The following is a 17694-nucleotide window of genomic DNA, read 5'->3' on the forward strand; positions in this document are numbered from 1 at the left end:
TATCACGGCACCCCTTCCTTGTTTTGCATTTCTCATCACCCTGGGTTGGCGGAAACACATAGGCCAGATGAAGGTCCCTTCTCACTGACAGGGCATCCACAAAAATCGCTTTTGGATCCTTCGTTCTTAACCCGTATGCAGGATCTTTGTTGTTCTGATGGGACGCCATGAGATCTATCTCCGGCAACCCCCACTTGTCTACCAGAGTTTAGAAGATCTCGGGGTGTAAAGCCCATTCGTTTGCATGAATGGCGTGTCGACTGAGAAAATCTGCTTCCCAGTTTAAGACTCCCGGAACGAACACTGCGGACAAGGCTGGATGATGAAGTTCTGCCCACGTTAACGTGTAACTTACCTCCTTCATTGCTTTCTGGATGAGAATTCCTCCATGATGGTTGAGGGACGCTACTACCGTCACATTGTCCGAGCGGATCTGAACTGGTTTCCCCCGAAGGATGTCCTTTGCCTGAAACAGTGCCATGTATATGGCCCAAAGTTCCAATATATTTATTGGCAGGCAACTTTCTTCATTGGTCCACTGCCCCTGGAAACAAATTCTTCCTGACACCGCTCCTCAGCCCTGAAGGCTGGCATCCGTTGTCAAAATTTCCCAATCTGATATCCAAAAGGGTCTCCCTTTGTTCAGATGGGATGTCTGTAGACACCAGGCTAATGACCTCCTTACTTCCAGAGTATGGACCATAATCTACGTTTTTATTGGCTGATGAATACTATTCCATTTGGTAAGGATCAGACGTTGCAGAGGCCTCGAATGAAACTGAGCATATTCTACCATGTTAAGTGTTGACACCATCATTCCCATCACATGCATTGCTGCGTGAATGGATACCTTTCAACTGTGTAGCAGCTCCTGAATCCTTGACTGAACTTTGGATATTTTGTTCAGAGGAAAGGTTAACTCTCTGAAGGCTCGAATCCAATACAGCCCCCAAGTGAGTCATCCGCTGTGACGGTACCAGACGACTTTGCCCAATTTACGAGCCAACCGTGCTTCTGCAAACAAGCTATTGTCTGTTTCAGATGACACAGAAGCAATCCCTGATACTGTGTCCGGATTAAGAGGTCATCAAGGTATGGAAAAATTCTTATCCCCTGCTGGCGGAGAGAAAGCTGCCATTACCACCATAATCTTGGTGAATACTCTGGGGGCTGTGGCCAATCCAAATGGAAGGGCCTGTAACTGAAAATGCTGTTGGAGGATAGCGAACCCGACATAGCGCTGATGGGACAGTGCTATGGGAACATGTAGGTAAGCATCCTGGATATCCAGGGATACCATAAAATCCTCCGGCTCCATGACCAAAATAATGGAATGTAAAGTCTCCAAATGAAACCAAGGCACCCAAATATACTTGTTCAGCACTTTGAGATGGAGTATGGGCCGGAACGACCCATTTGGCTTCTGGACTAGAAACAGGTTGGAATAAAAAGCTTGTCCTCATTGCGCAGGAGGAACTGGAATTATCACTCCTGACTGAAGCAACTTCTGTACTGCCGCTTGCAAAGCCCTGGCCTTCATTTACACTGAAGACAGGCTGGTACAAAAAAAAAAAAAAAAACCTTTGAGGAGGGTGTTTCTAGAAAGCAAATGCATAACAGTGAGATACCGCTTCTTGCACCCAGGCATCTGTGGTAGACTGCTGCCAGGTCTGTGCAAACTGAAGTCGGCCTCCCACCCTGGGGTCCCCCAAGTGGAGGCTCACCCCATCAGGCTGATGGCCTATCTTCTGATTCGGAAGCCGGTCCCCTGGTAGCCCAATGCTTTTTAGTTTAGGGACGAAAAGCTGGAAATCTAGGCTTTGGTTTGTGTGTGGAAGGAAACTTTACTTTCTTGGAATCTGCTCCTGACTCCAAAATACTGTTTAATTCTTTACCAAAAAGAATATCTCCAGTAAAAGGCAAAGACTCCAGAACCTTCTTGGATTCTGAGTCAGCTTTCCATGTACGTAGCCAAACAACTCTGCCAGCTGCTACTGCTGAGGTTTATGCCTTAGAGGCAAGCAATTGTACCCATATCCAAAGCTGCTTCTTCCATTAAATAGCCACCTGTTTGATATGTGCAATATGGTACTTCTGCTCTCTAGATGCCATTGAAAAATCGTCCTCCCATGCATCAGCGCAGGCTGCCACTGCTTTTGCCATCCAGACTGAAGCCATGGCTGGTCTTATGATTGCCCCAGACAAAGAGAAAATGTTTTTTAGAAAACCATCTATTTTCCTACCCGTGACATCATTTAATGATGTTGAAGACAGAGGTAATGTAGATGTTCGCACCAATCGAATGACATGCGTATCTACTTTGGTTACCATCTCCCTTTTTAAACAGTCCCTAGCCAGAAGAGGATAATGTGAATTCCATTTCTGTGGAATCCTAAACTTCTTACTTGGCGTAACCCAGGCCTCCTGCATAATTTCTGTCAGCTGATCTGACACAGGAAACTCAGTCCTAACAGTTTTGGGACATTTAAAACACAGGTGCCTCAGCTTTTAACAAAGGCTCTGCTGCCTCCTCTAAGGATAGAATGGCTTTCATAGCACTAATTAGCTCAGGTATGTCCACTGAGCTGAGACCTTCCTCCTTGTCTCTGTATGCAGACCCGGAGTGCGATGAGTCTTCATACGCCGACGAGTCCTCATCTGAAACATATGTAGACTGTGAAAATGTTGTCTCGTGTCTATGTGATTTACTTACCACTGGCCTTTCAGCTTGCTTTTGTTGAGAGGCTGCCAATACCTGTGCTGGATGTGATAAACCCCAGGTGGAATGTTGCATGTAAGGGTTAATAGGGTAACCTATCCCTGGTATAGGAGCTGGCATTATTATGAGTGTTGGTGCTGCTGTGGAGTGTGTATCCTCCTCACCCTTGCCTCTCTTAGACATGATAAATAAATCACACACCTGTACAGTGTTACTTTAAATTTTGTTAAAGTGACATACAATCCGATCCCTCCCTGCTTTGCACCAGCAATGAGGATTGGAATACACAGAACACTGACAGAATTATTAGTAAAGTCAGCAATCACACTACCAATCAGTTACAGGTTATACATTAGTATAATAAGAAATATGAGCACATAATCAACTACAGATACATTTCAAGTATGTAGGAGAAACATATATTACTGCATTACCTTATATAGGAGTTTAAACGTATTCAGTCGCACCACGAAAGAAACAGCAGTAATAGTTTACAGACTCATATGCATCAGGCACTTATCCAACTATTTGTACCAAAAAGGTAGATAGAGACTTAGTGCTGTATCACCCGGCTCAGGAGAGTGGGATACAGGGAGACTTCACCCCGCTTCCAGGATCGATCAATACGTTAGTGAACGCTGAGGGGATCCAGACGCTATTAGTGTACACAATCGCCCCATGAACCTACAGTGCACACAGACGCCCAAGTGAACACTGACGCACACCAGCCACACAGCCGCTTATGCTGATCCTTTTAGATACACAGCATCTCAGACGGAAGTGGGAACTCAGTTCATGACGTGAAACTCGGAGGAAACCGGTCATGAACCGGGGGGAGGGACGACCAAGTCCCTCCCCACTGCTGACAAAAACCCTTGGGATTGTGGCCTCATAGTACCCCTGGAGCTTATGATCTCTGAGGCCTAGCGCTGGTGCACCCGTAGTGGCAGCCGCATCAAAGACTGTTTGGTAGTCTCCATCCCGAAATAGTGCCGCTGTGTCTCGCGTTTCCCCCACTAAGCAGAACCGATGCCTTACCTTCTCCCCATGCTCCGGCCACAGCCTGGTAACGTCTGCTGGACTTGCTAGTACATCCTACGCAGATGCCCACCGACACAGCACTGTACACGTGGGTAAGCGTTGTCATGACCCGGCAGGAAGTTGTTGGAGCGACTCTTTCCAAGGTACGTAGAAGACGCTTTTTAGAAAGATTGCTCAAAAAACATAGTAAGACTATAAAAATAAAATAAAAAAAGCTTATGGCTGCTAAAAACCAGCAGCCCTATTGACCATGGTCCGGCTCCTACCGCACCAAACAAAAAACTGATTTGCCTGAGCTAGGAGGCGAGATATAGGACTGGATCCATTGCATTCTGGGAGGCCGGAAGCTTTGATTGTTTGGTGCCATTCCGCTGTCGCTATCTCATATCCCAATGTTATCCTGTGGATAACCTATGGACCCTGTCGGAGAAAGGCCATATCGTCAATAAATCCTGTACTTGTCTCCAAACGGCATTGATGGGGATGCCGGCAGTCATGTGACCGTTGCTAGAATCCAGACACCAATCCGACAGCCGTCGTCACAAAGGTATCGGGGTAACATTTAGGGTTAGGACCAGGGGGTACAAGGGGTCTTGCTTAGGGTTAGGTACAAGGGGGTGTAAGCACTAGCCACCACTAACACCCCGAGGATTATCCCTAGCAGACACTCTGATATCGGGATCTTCAAGGTCGGGATGCCGGTGTGGATCATGTGACCGCCAGCATCATACTGAATCCCATTGCTGGATTTAAACTGCTTAGAATGCAATTTTCTGTAATATTTGCAGATAATCACTGAAGCACGAATATTGTGGTCGTGGATCTGTGAACACTGTGCAGACACCTGCTACTACCATGTTCATGAGTGCAGACGCTTGATTATGGGTGGGGAGAAGATCATATGCTGCAGTCAGTGCATCCAACAGGGATGGTCACTGATCTATATCTGGAACCTAACTGTAGCTTTCCCCTCAAAACATTCCAGAATGATCCCAAGAATTTCCACATCAGCACCTGTTCCTACACATTAGAAATTGTAATCACCTCATCTTGGTCATCAAAGTCTGGCTGTAGCAATGGCTGATATGGACTGTGCGCACCTTCTCCCTGCGCAGCTGCAGTGCCACTATCTGATCTGCGGTGACTGCATGGCGTACTTCCTCGACGTAGAGGAGTGTTTGCTGGCAGCATCCTGTCAAACACCTCTGGACTCAAATGTCTTCCAAATGTCACCCTCTTCTTCTCCTTCACTGAGTCAATACCTGTTTTTTTTACGTGTACATTTTCCTCTAACTCTAAAAACAATAAATAAGAAGAAACCTTATGAGCACTTTGTGGTGAATAGTGTCAGCCAAACACACAACACATATAGCCACAACGCCTTAAATGTGATCTTTGTAAAGCAGCAATACCCATGCTAAAAATAGGATTTTAATACCTACCGGTAAATCCTTTTCTCGTAATCCATAAAGGATATTGGGGAATCTAGTACGCTGGGGTATAGACTGGGTCCAAAGGAGCCAGTGCACTTTAAATTTCTTCAACAGGGTGTGCTGGCTCCTTCCCTCTATGCTACCTCCCACAGGCAGTTATAGGTAAAAATGTGCCCGAAGGAGAGAGGACATATATGAAGAAGGAACATGATAAACAGAAAAGGTGGTGAGATTCAGACACCAGTACACCACTAACATAAAACAACCAGCAACAGCTGGTAACCAAACAGCAACAGCTAAACAGGTAACCATAGAAAAGACAACCTGCAGAAAAGTCAATGCACGGAGGAAGGCGCCCAATATCCTTTATGGACTACAAGAAAAGGATTTACCGGTAGGTAATTAAAATAGTATTTCCTCTAGCATCCATAAGGGATATTGGGGAGACTTCGTATGATGGAGATGTCCCAAAGATTCCAGAACGGACTGGAACGTGCGAAGACTGCTGCAGCACCACCTGCCCAAACTGGGTATTCTCTTTGGCCAGAGTAGCAAACCTGTAGAACTTCACAAAGGTGTTATTCCCTGATCAGGTAGCAGCTCGGCATAGTTGCAAGGCCGAGACTCCACGGGCAGCCGCCCAGGAAGAGCCCACTGATCTTGCAGAGTGGGCCTTTAGAGACTTAGGAATAGGTAAGGCTGCCGACACATAGGCCTGTTGGATAGTAAGCCTACTCCAACGAGCAATGGACTGCTTTGAAGCAGGGCAACTCTTTTTCTGCACATCATAGAGCACGAACAAGGAATCTGTTTTTCTGACCCGAGCTGTGCGCTTGACATAGATCATCAAGGCACGCACAGCATCCAATGCCTCCGGAGGAGCAGAAGCGTCAGAACTGGACAGAATTACAATAGAATGATTCAGGTGAAACGCGGAGACAACCTTCAGCAGGAAATGCTGTCTAGTCCGGAGCTGCGCTCTGTCCTCGAAAAGACCAAGTACGGACTTTTACACGATAAGGCCCCCAATTCTGAGACACGTCGAGCAGAAGCCAGGGCCAGTAACATCACCATCTTCCACGTGAGGTACTTGTCTTCTACCGTCATCAGAGGTTCAAACCAGGAGGACTGTAGAAATGCCAACACTACATCCAAATCCCAGGGTGCCGTAGGCGCACAAAAAGTGATTGAATGTGGAGTACCCCTTGCAAGAAGGCCTGAACGTCCGGCAACACTGCCAATTTCTTCTGAAAGAAAACGGAGAGGACTGAAATCTGGAACTTAATGGAACCCAGACGTAAGCCCTTATCCACACCAGCCTGCAGGAAACGTAAAAAACGTCCCAAGTGAAACTCAGCAGGCAGATATGTGCGTTCCTCGCACCAAGAGACATATCTCCTCCAGATATGATGATAGTGTTTTGTCGTCACAGGTTTCCTGGCCTGAACCATGGTAGCAATAACTTTTTTGGAAAGGCCCTTGTGAGCTAGGATGTTCCGTTCAACCTCCATGCCGTCAAACGAAGTCGCCGTAAGTCCGGGTAGATGAACAATCCCTGTTGAAGAAGATCTCTTCTGAGTGGTAGAGGCCAAGGGTCTTCGACGGACAGGGCCACAAGATCCGCGTACCACGCCCTCTGAGGCCAATCCGGGGCAATCAGAAGTGCCTGGACTCCCTGATTTCGGATTCGCTTGAGCACCCTTGGGAGCAACGGAATTGGAGGAAACAGGTAGACCAGCCGGTAAGGCCAAGGCGTCATCAGTGCGTCTACTACCCTCGCCTGAGGGTCCCTGGTCTGTGAGCAATACCAGGGAAGTTTCTTGTTGAGATGAGAAGCCATCATGTCGATCTGTGGGCAACCCCAGCGGTCGATGATCTGCTGGAACACCAGATGGTGGAGTCCCCACTCCCCCGAGTGGAGATCGTGACGACTCAGGAAGTCCGCCTCCCAGTTGTCAACATCCGGAATGAAGATTGCTGACATGATCGCCTTAGATAGAAACCTGCGAGACTGAAAGGACTGGAGAGACGGCCCCGGAAAGGAGCGACTCGCTGGCGGGACTCCAGTGGGGAGAAACATGGATTTCCCGGACGTAACTTTTGAAATCTAGGTATCCTATTCGACCCCAAAAAGCCATTGCCCAGAAAAGGGGAGGGAATCCACACTACGTTTGGATTCTGTGTCCACAATCCACTGAAGCAACCATAAGGCCCTGCGCGCCGACACTGCCATGGCAGAAGACTGAGCATTAATATTCCCCATCTTCTTGAGCGAATCACAGAGGACATGGGTAGTGTCCTGAATGTGCTTCTGGAGGGTTACCACAGTAACTAAGGGCATATCCCCCGAGAGGCCACCCTGAATTTGAATGGCCCAAGAATGAAGAGCATGGGTCATCCAGCAACCCGCAATAACCGGTCTTTGTGCTATACCGGCTGCTGTGTATATAGATTTTAGTGTAGTCTCAATCTTCCTATCCCCAGGATCCTTCACGGTAAAGGAGCCTGGGGCGGGTAGCACCACCTTTTTAGACAGGCGAGACACTGATACATCCACCCCAGGGGGTTCCTACCAAAATTTTCTACCTTCAGGTGCAAATGGGAAAGTGCACAAAAAATAAGAATTTACTTACCGATAATTCTATTTCTCGTAGTCCGTAGTGGATGCTGGGGACTCCGTCAGGACCATGGGGATTAGCGGCTCCGCAGGAGACAGGGCACAAAAGTAAAAGCTTTAGGATCAGGTGGTGTGCACTGGCTCCTCCCCCTATGACCCTCCTCCAAGCCTCAGTTAGGATACTGTGCCCGGACGAGCGTACACAATAAGGAAGGATTTTGAATCCCGGGTAAGACTCATACCAGCCACACCAATCACACTGTACAACCTGTGATCTGAACCCAGTTAACAGCATGATAACAGCGGAGCCTCTGAAAACATGGCTCACAACAATAATAACCCGATTTTTGTAACAATAACTATGTACAAGTATTGCAGACAATCCGCACTTGGGATGGGCGCCCAGCATCCACTACGGACTACGAGAAATAGAATTATCGGTAAGTAAATTCTTATTTTCTCTGACGTCCTAAGTGGATGCTGGGGACTCCGTCAGGACCATGGGGATTATACCAAAGCTCCCAAACGGGCGGGAGAGTGCGGATGACTCTGCAGCACCGAATGAGAGAACTCCAGGTCCTCCTCAGTCAGGGTGTGCCCCTGACCAAGTATCAGCTCGGCAAAGTTGTAAAGCCGAGACCCCTCGGGCAGCCGCCCAAGATGAGCCCACCTTCCTTGTGGAATGGGCATTTACATATTTTGGCTGTGACAGGCCTGCCACAGAATGTGCAAGCTGAATTGTACTACACATCCAACTAGCAATCGTCTGCTTAGAAGCAAGAGCACCCAGTTTGTTGGGTGCATACAGGATAACAGCAAGTCAGTTTTCCTGACTCCCGCCGTCCTGGAAACTATATTTTCAGGGCCCTGACAACATCTAGCAACTTGGAGTCCTCCAAGTCCCTAGTAGCCGCAGGTACCACAATAAGCTGGTTCGGGTGAAACACTGACACCACCTTAGGGAGAAACTGGGGATGAGTCCGCAGCTCTGCCCTGTCCGAATGGGCAATCAGATATGGGCTTTTTTGAGACAAACGCCGCCAATTCTGACACTCGCCTGGCCGAGGCCAGGGCCAACAGCGTGGTCACTTTCCCTGTGAGATATTTCAAATCCACAGATTTGAGCGGTTTAAACCAATGTGATTTTAGGAATCCCAGAACTACGTTGAGATCCCACAGTGCCACTGGAGGCACAAAAGGGGGTTGTATATGCAGTACTCCCTTGACAAACTTCTGGACTTCAGGAACTGAAGCCAATTCTTTCTGGAAGAAAATCGACAGGGCCGAAATTTGAACCTTAATGGACCCCAATTTGAGGCCCATAGACACTCCTGTTTGCAGGAAATGCAGGAAACGACCGAGTTGAAATTTCTTCATGGGGCCTTCCTGGCCTCACACCACGCAACATATTTTCACCACATGTGGTGATAATGTTGTGCGGTCACCTCCTTCCTGGCTTTGACCAGGGTAGGAATGACCTCTTCCGGAATGCCTTTTTCCCTCAGGATCCGGCGTTCAACCGCCATGCCGTCAAAACGCAGCCGCGGTAAGTCTTGGAACAGACATGGTACTTGCTGAAGCAAGTCTCTTCTTAGCGGCAGAGGCCATTAGTCCTCTGTGATCATCTCTTGAAGTTCCGGGTACCAAGTCCTTCTTGGCCAATCCGGAGCCACGAGTATAGTTCTTACTCCTCTACGTCTTATAATTCTCAATACCTTGGGTATGAGAAGCAGAGGAGGGAAGACATACACCGACTGGTACACCCACGGTGTTACCAGAACGTCCACAGCTATTGCCTGAGGGTCTTTTGACCTGGCGCAATACTTGTCCAGTTTTTTGTTCAGGCGGGACGCCATCATGTCCACCTTTGGTCTTTTCCAACGGTTCACAATCATGTGGAAGACTTCCCGATGAAGTCCCCACTCTCCCGGGTGGAGGTTGTGCCTGCTGAGGAAGTCTGCTTCCCAGTTGTCCACTCCCGGAATGAACACTGCTGACAGTGCTATCACATGATTTTCCGCCCAGCGAAAAATCCTTGCAGTTTCTGCCATTGCCCTCCTGCTTCTTGTGCCGCCCTGTCTGTTTACGTGGGCGACTGCCGTGATGTTGTCCCACTGGATCAATACCGGCTGACCTTGAAGCAGAGGTCTTGCTAAGCTTAGAGCATTGTAAATTGCCCTTAGCTCCAGTATATTTATGTGGAGAAAAATCTCCAGACTTGATCACACTCCCTGGAAATTTTTTCCCTGTGTGACTGCTCCCCAGCCTCTCAGGCTGGCCTCCGTGGTCACCAGCATCCAATCCTGAATGCCGAATCTGCGGCCCTCTAGAAGATGAGCACTCTGTAACCACCACAGGAGAGACATCCTTGTCCTTGGAGATAGGGTTATCCGCTGATGCATCTGAAAATGCGATCCGGACCATTTGTCCAGCAGATCCCACTGAAAAGTTCTTGCGTGGAATCTGCCGAATGGAATCGCTTCGTAATAAGCCACCATTTTTCCCAGGACTCTTGTGCAATGATGCACTGACACTTTTCCTGGTTTTAGGAGGTTCCTGACTAGCTCGGATAACTCCCTGGCTTTCTCCTCCGGGAGAAACACCTTTTTCCGGACTGTGTCCAGAACCATCCCTAGGAACAGCAGACGTGTCGTCGGAAACGGCTGCGATTTTGGATATTTAGAATCCACCCGTGCTGTCGTAGAACTACTTGAGATAGTGCTACTCCGACTTCCAACTGTTCTCTGGACCTTGCCCTTATCAGGAGATCGTCCAAGTAAGGGATAATTAAGACGCCTTTTCTTTGAAGAAGAATCATCATTTCGGCCATTACTTTGGTAAAGACCCGGGGTGCCGTGGACAATCCAAACGGCAGCGTCTGAAACTGATAGTGACAGTTCCGTACCACGAACCTGAGGTACCCTTGGTGAGAAGGGCAATTTGGGACATGGAGGTAAGCATCCTTGATGTCCAGGGACACCATATAGTCCCCTTCTTCCTGGTTCGCTATCACTGCTCTGAGTGACTCCATCTTGATTTGAACCTTTGTATGTAAGTGTTCAAAGATTTCCCATTTAGAATAGGTCTCACCGAGCCGTCTGGCTTCAGTACCACAATATAGTGTGGAATAATACCCCTTTCCTTGTTGTAGGAGGGGTACTTTGATTATCACCTGCTGGGAATACAGCTTGTGAATTGTTTCCAATACTGCCTCCCTGTCGGAGGAAGACGTTGGTAAAGCAGACATCAGAAGCCTGCGAGGGGGAGACGTCTCGAATTTCCAGTCTGTACCCCTGGGATACTACTTGTAGGATCCAGGGGTCCACTTGCGAGTGAGCCCACTACGCGCTGAAACTCTTGAGACGACCCCCCACCGCACTTGAGTCCGCTTGTACGGCCCCAGCGTCATGCTGAGGACTTGGCAGAAGCTGTGGAGGGCTTCTGTTCCTGGGAATGGGCTGCCTACTGCAGTCTTCTTCCCTTTCCTCTATCCCTGGGCAGATATGACTGGCCTTTTGCCCGCTTGCCCTTATGGGGACGAAAGGACTGAGGCTGAAAAGACGGTGTCTTTTTCTGCTGAGATGTGATTTGGGGTAAAAAAGGTGGATTTTCCAGCTGTTGCCGAGGCCACCAGGTCCGATGGACCGACCCCAAATAACTCCTCCCCTTTATACGGCAATACTTCCATGTGCCGTTTGGAATCTGCACACCTGACCACTGTCGTGTCCATAAACATCTTCTGGCAGATATGGACATCGCACTTACTCTTGATGCCAGAGTGCAAATATCCCTCTGTGCATCTCGCATATATAGAAATGCATCCTTTAAATGCTCTATAGTCAATAAAATACTGTCCCTGTCAAGGGTATCAATATTTTCAGGTAGGGAATCCGACCAAGCCACCCCAGCGCTGCACATCCAGGCTGAGGCGATTGCTGGTCGCAGTATAACACCCGTATGTGTGTATATACCTTTTTAGGATATTTTCCAGCCTCTCAGCTGGCTCCTTGAGGGCGGCCCTATCTGGAGACGGTACCGCCACTTGTTTTGATAAGCGTGTGAGCGCCTTATCCACCCTAAAGGGTGTTTCCCAACGCGCCCTAACTTTTGGCGGGAAAGGGTATACCGCCAATAATTTTCTATCGGGGGAAACCCACGCATCATCACACACTTCATTTAATTTATCTGATTCAGGAAAAACTACAGGTAGTTTTTTCACACCCCACATAATACCCTTCTTGTGGTACTTGTAGTATCAGAAATATGTAACACCTCCTTCATTGCCCTTAACATGTAACGTGTGGCCCTAAAGGAAAATACGTTTGTTTCTTCACCGTCGACACTGGAGTCAGTGTCCGTGTCTGTGTCGACCGACTGAGGTAAATGAGCGTTTTACAGCCCCTGACGGTGTTTGAGACGCCTGGACAGGTACTAATTTGTTTGCCGGCCGTCTCATGTCGTCAACCGACCTTGCAGCGTGTTGACATTATCACGTAATTCCTTAAATAAGCCATCCATTCCGGTGTCGACTCCCTAGAGAGTGACATCACCATTTCAGGCAATTGCTCCGCCTCCTCACCAACATCGTCCTCATACATGTCGACACACACGTACCGACACACAGCACACACACAGGGAATGCTCTGATAGAGGACAGGACCCCACTAGCCCTTTGGGGAGACAGAGGGAGAGTTTGCCAGCACACACCAAAAACGCTATAATTATACAGGGACAACCTTTATATAAGTGTTTTTCCCTTATAGCATTTTAATATATATATACATATCGCCAAATAAGTGCCCCCCCTCTCTGTTTTAACCCTGTTTCTGTAGTGCAGTGCAGGGAAGAGCCTGGGAGCCTTCCCACCAGCATTTCTGTGAGGGAAAATGGCGCTGTGTGCTGAGGAGAATAGGCCCCGCCCCCTTTTCGGCGGGCTTCTTCTCCCGTTTTTCTGAGACCTGGCAGGGGTTAAATACATCCATATAGCCCCCAGGGGCTATATGTGATGTATTTTTAGCCAGAATAAGGTACTATCATTGCTGCCCAGGGCGCCCCCCCCCCAGCGCCCTGCACCCTCAGTGACCGCTGCTATGAAGTGTGCTGACAACAATGGCGCACAGCTGCAGTGCTGTGCGCTACCTTATGAAGACTGAAGAGTCTTCTGCCGCCGTTTCTGGACCTTCACTTTTCGGCATCTGCAAGGGGGGTCGGCGGCGCGGCTCCGGGACGAACCCCAGGGTGAGACCTGTGTTCCGACTCCCTCTGGAGCTAATAGTGTCCAGTAGCCTAAGAAGCCAATCCATCCTGCACGCAGGTGAGTTCACTTCTCTCCCCTAAGTCCCTCGTAGCAGTGAGCCTGTTGCCAGCAGGACTCACTGAAAATAAAAAACCTAACAAACTTTTACTCTAAGCAGCTCTTTAGGAGAGCCACCTAGATTGCACCCTTCTCGGCCGGGCACAAAAATCTAACTGAGGCTTGGAGGAGGGTCATAGGGGGAGGAGCCAGTGCACACCACCTGATCCTAAAGCTTTTACTTTTGTGCCCCGTCTCCTGCGGAGCCGCTAATCCCCATGGTCCTGACGGAGTCCCCAGCATCCACTTAGGACGTCAGAGAAATAGGATTTTAATTACCTACCGATAAATCCTTTTCTCGTAGTCTGTAGAGGATGCTAGGGTCCATTTAGTACCATGGGGTATAGAGGGGTCCTTTGGGAGCCACTGGCACTTTAAGAGTTTAATAGTGTGGGCTGGCCCCTCCCTCTATGCCCCTCCCACCAGACTCAGTCTAGAAACTGTGCCCAAGGAGACGGACATACTTCGAGAGAAGGAAATACACAGATAGTGGTGAGATTCACACCAGCTCACACATAACAAAAAGGAAAGCCAAGCTAACCAACTTGGAACAATTCAGCAACGGCTGAAACAACAATACTGAACCAAGTAACAATGCAGGAATACGAAGCACTGGGCGGGCGCCAGCATTCTCTACGGCAGTGTTTCCCAACCTCGGTGCTCAAGGCACACTAACAGTCCTGGTTTTAGTGATATTCAGGCTTGAACACAGGCGACTTAATTAGTACCTCAGTAATTTTGATTTAACCATCTGTGCCGAAGCCTGGATATCACTAAAACCTGCACTGTTGGTGTGCCTTGAGGACCGCGGTTGGGAATGCCTACTCTACGGACTACGAGAAAAAGATTTACCGGTAGGTAATTATAATCCTATTTCCTCTTACGTCCTAGAGTATGCTGGGGTCCATTTAGTACCATGGGGATGTAACAAAGCTCCCAGTACGGGAGGGAGAGTACGGAGGTTCCTACAGAACAGATTGGCCTCTGAGGACCTAAAATGTGGTCAAAGTATCGAACTCGTAGAACTCAAACGCGTCCGACACAGACCAAGTAGCTGCTCGGCAAAGCTGTAAAGCCAAGACACCCCGGGCAGCCACCAAGGAAGAACCCACTTTACGAGTAGAGTGGGCCTTAACAGATTTTGGACACGGCAAGCCTGCCGTCGATAAGCATGCTGTATAGTAAACCTGATCCAGCGAGAAAACGTCTGCTTAGAAGCAGGACACCCAACCTGGTTGGGATCATAAAGGACAAATAAAGCGTGCAAACTCATGTGACGAGTTCTCTTCACATAAATTTTAAAGCCCTCACCACATCCAAGGACTTTGAGGTCATTGAGAAGTCAGTAGCCAATGGCACCACAATAGATTGGTTGATATGAAAAGCTGACACAACCTTCGAAAGAAATTGCTGACGCGTTCTGAGCTCAGCTCTATCGTCATGGAAAATCAAGTAGGGGCTCTTGCATGACAATGCCCCCAATTCCGACTCACGTCTAGCAGATGCCAATGCCGACAGTGTGACCATCTTCCAAGTAAGAAACTTGACGTCCACCTCCTACAAAGGTTCAAACCAATCCAACTGCAGGAACTGCAGCACCACATTAAGATCCCAAGGTGCCATAGGAGGCACAAAGGGTGGTTGGATGTGCAGAACCCCTTTCAAAAATGCCTGAACCTCAGGGAGGGCAGCCAATTGGACAAGTCCGAAATCTGGACCTTTATGGAGCCCAAGCGTAGGTCCACATCCAGACCTGCTTGCAGAAAGAGGAGAAACCGTCCCAGTTGAAACTCCACCGTTGGAAACTTCTTGGATTCACACCAAGACACATACTTTTTCCAAATCAGATGGTAATGTTTAGACGTAATCCCCTTCCTAGCTTGTATCAGCGTAGGAATTACCTTTTTCGGAATACCCTTCCGAGCTAAGATCTGGCACTCAACCTCCATGCCGTCAAACGTAGCTGTGGTAAGTCTTGATAGGCGAACGGCCCCTGTTGCAGAAGGTCCTCACAAAGAGGAAGAGGACTCTGATCCTCCAGCAGTAATTCCAGAAGATCCGCGTACCAAGCCTTGCTTGGCCAGTCCAGAGCAATGAGGATCGCCTGAACGCTTGTTCTTTTTATTAGTTTGATAATCCTTAAGATGAGTGGAAGTGGAGGGAACACATACACTGACTGGAACACCCACGGAGTTACCAGTGTGTCCACCGCCTGTGGGTCTCTCGACCTGGAATAGTACCTCTGAAGCTTCTTGTTGAGGCGAGAGGCCATCATGTCTACCTGAGGTACACCCGATCGGCTTGTCACCTCTGCGAACACCTCCGGATGGAGGCCCCATTCTCCTGGATGCTGAGGAAGTCCGCTTCCCAGTTGTCCACTCCCGGAGTGAAGATTGCTGATGGCGCCACCGCGTGCTTTTCTGCCCAGAGGAGGATTCTTGTTACCTCTGACATTGCCGCTCTGCTCTTCGTTCCGTCCTGTCGGTATATGTAGGACACTGCCGTTACATTGTCCGACTGAACCTGAATGGCCTGATCTTGCAGAAGATGTGCCGCTTGTAGAAGGCCGTTGTATATGGCCCTTAGTTCCAGAATGCTTATCGGAAGGATGGATTCCAGACTTGACCATTTTCCTTGGAAGTTTTCCCCTTGGGTGACCGCTCCCCAACCTCTGAGACTTGCATCCATGGTTAGAAGGATCCAATTCTGAATCCCGAATCTGCGGCCTTCGAGTAGGTGCGAAGTTTGCAGCCACCAGAGAAGTGAAATTCTGGATTTCGGTGACAGGCGTATCCCGCTGGTGCATGTGAAGATGTGATCCCGACCATTTGTCTAGGACAGGCATATCCAAACTGCGACCCTCCAGCTGTTGAGAAACTTCACATCCCAGCATGCCCTGACACAGCTTTAGCATTCTCTGACAGCAAAACTGTGTCAGGGCATGCTGGGATATGTAGTTTCACAACAGCTGGAGGGCCGCAGTTTGGACATGCCTGGTCTAGGAGATCCAGTTGGAAGGACCTCGCATGGAATCTTCCGTACTGAAGAGCCTCGTAGGAGGCTATTATCTTCCCCAGAAGGCGAGTGCACTGATGAACCGATACCGGGGCTGGCTTCAGGACATCCCTTACGATTGATTGGATCACCAATGCTTTCTCTACCGGTAGAAACACCCTCTGCATTTCCGTGTCGAGTATCATCCACAGGAAGGGCAGTCTCTTTGTCGGCTCCAAATGTGAAACCTTTGGAAGGTTCAGGATCCACCCATGATCCTGGAGTAGTTGAGCTGAGAGATACTCTACAACAACCTCTCCCTGGAAGATGCTTTTATCAGCAGTTCGTCCAGATAAGGAATTATGTTCACTCTTTGCCTGCGGAGGAGTAGCATCATCTCTGCCATGACCTTGGTGAACACTCTAGGTGCTGTGGAGAGGCCAAAGGGCAGTGCCTGGAACAGATAGTGACAATCCAGCAGCGCAAATCTGAGATAAGCCTGGTGAGGCGGTCAGATCGGAATATGAATGTATGCATCCTTGATATCCAGGGATACCAGGAATTCCCCTTCCTCCAGACCTGAGTTCACCACTCTCAGAGACTCCATCTTGAATTTGAATTCCCTCAAGTAGGGGTTCAATAACTTTAGGTTTAATATCAGCTTTACTGAACCATTCGGATTCGGTACCACAAACAGGTTTGTGTTTTAGGTGAAGTGGAACTGGAACAATAACATTTGTTTGGACCAATTTTCGAATAGCTTCCTGCAGGATAGCACTTTCTGTCAGCGAAACTGGTAAGCCTGATTTGAAGAATCTATGAGGTGGGAGTTCCTGAAACTCCAGTCTGTAGTCCTGGGTAACAATCTCTGTCACCCAGGGGTCTCGGCAAGATGACGCCCAGATGTGACTGAAATCTTTTAGTCTCGCTCCCACCTGCCCGATCTCCAGGCTGGGAGGTCCACCGCCATGCTGAAGATTTTGAGGCAGCAGAACCTGGTTTCTTTTCCCGAGAACCTGTTGGTGCAGGTTTTCTGGATTTTCCCCGACCACCCCTAAAGAAGGTGGAAGGGGATTTGAATTTTTTAAATTTTGCAGTCTGAAAGCACTGCAGTGTAGACGTAGGATAAGATTTCCTATTCGGTGGTGCTGCTGAGGGGAGAAAGGTTGACTTACCCGCAGTTGCTGTGGAGATCCACGCATCCCCAAACAGAGCCTGACCTGTGAAGGGTAGGTTCTCCACACTTTTCTTGGATTCTGCATCTGCAGTTCATTGGCGTAGCCAGAGTCCTCTGAGTGCCGAGACCGTCATGGAAGTAGCCATTGCATTCAGCATGCCAAGATCCTTCATGGTCTCCACCATGAAGCCAGCAGAATCCTGTATGTGACGTAAAAACAAGTCAATGTTACTCCTATCCATAGTATCCAAGTCCTCTAGTAATGTGCCTGACCACTTTACTATGGCTTTAGAAATCCATGCACAAGAAATAGTGGGCCTTAAAGCCACGCCTGTAGCAGTGTATAGTGATTTGAGCGTA

General features: G+C 48.7%; 1 protein-coding gene across 9 annotated transcripts in view; it reads right to left on the reverse strand.

The window, feature by feature from the left end:
* CDCA2 (cell division cycle associated 2) overlaps positions 1-17694 on the reverse strand; it is a 231577-nt gene that overhangs the window by 41714 nt on the left and 172169 nt on the right. For all 9 annotated transcript variants that reach the window (XM_063931858.1, XM_063931857.1, XM_063931859.1 and 6 more), the window contains one exon: positions 4805-5055. In XM_063931858.1, coding sequence (XP_063787928.1) covers positions 4805-5055 — 251 coding nt within the window. The remainder of the gene's footprint in view (positions 1-4804; positions 5056-17694) is intronic.

This window comes from Pseudophryne corroboree, chromosome 6 (assembly GCF_028390025.1).
Source record: "Pseudophryne corroboree isolate aPseCor3 chromosome 6, aPseCor3.hap2, whole genome shotgun sequence".
Lineage (NCBI taxonomy): Eukaryota > Metazoa > Chordata > Amphibia > Anura > Myobatrachidae > Pseudophryne > Pseudophryne corroboree.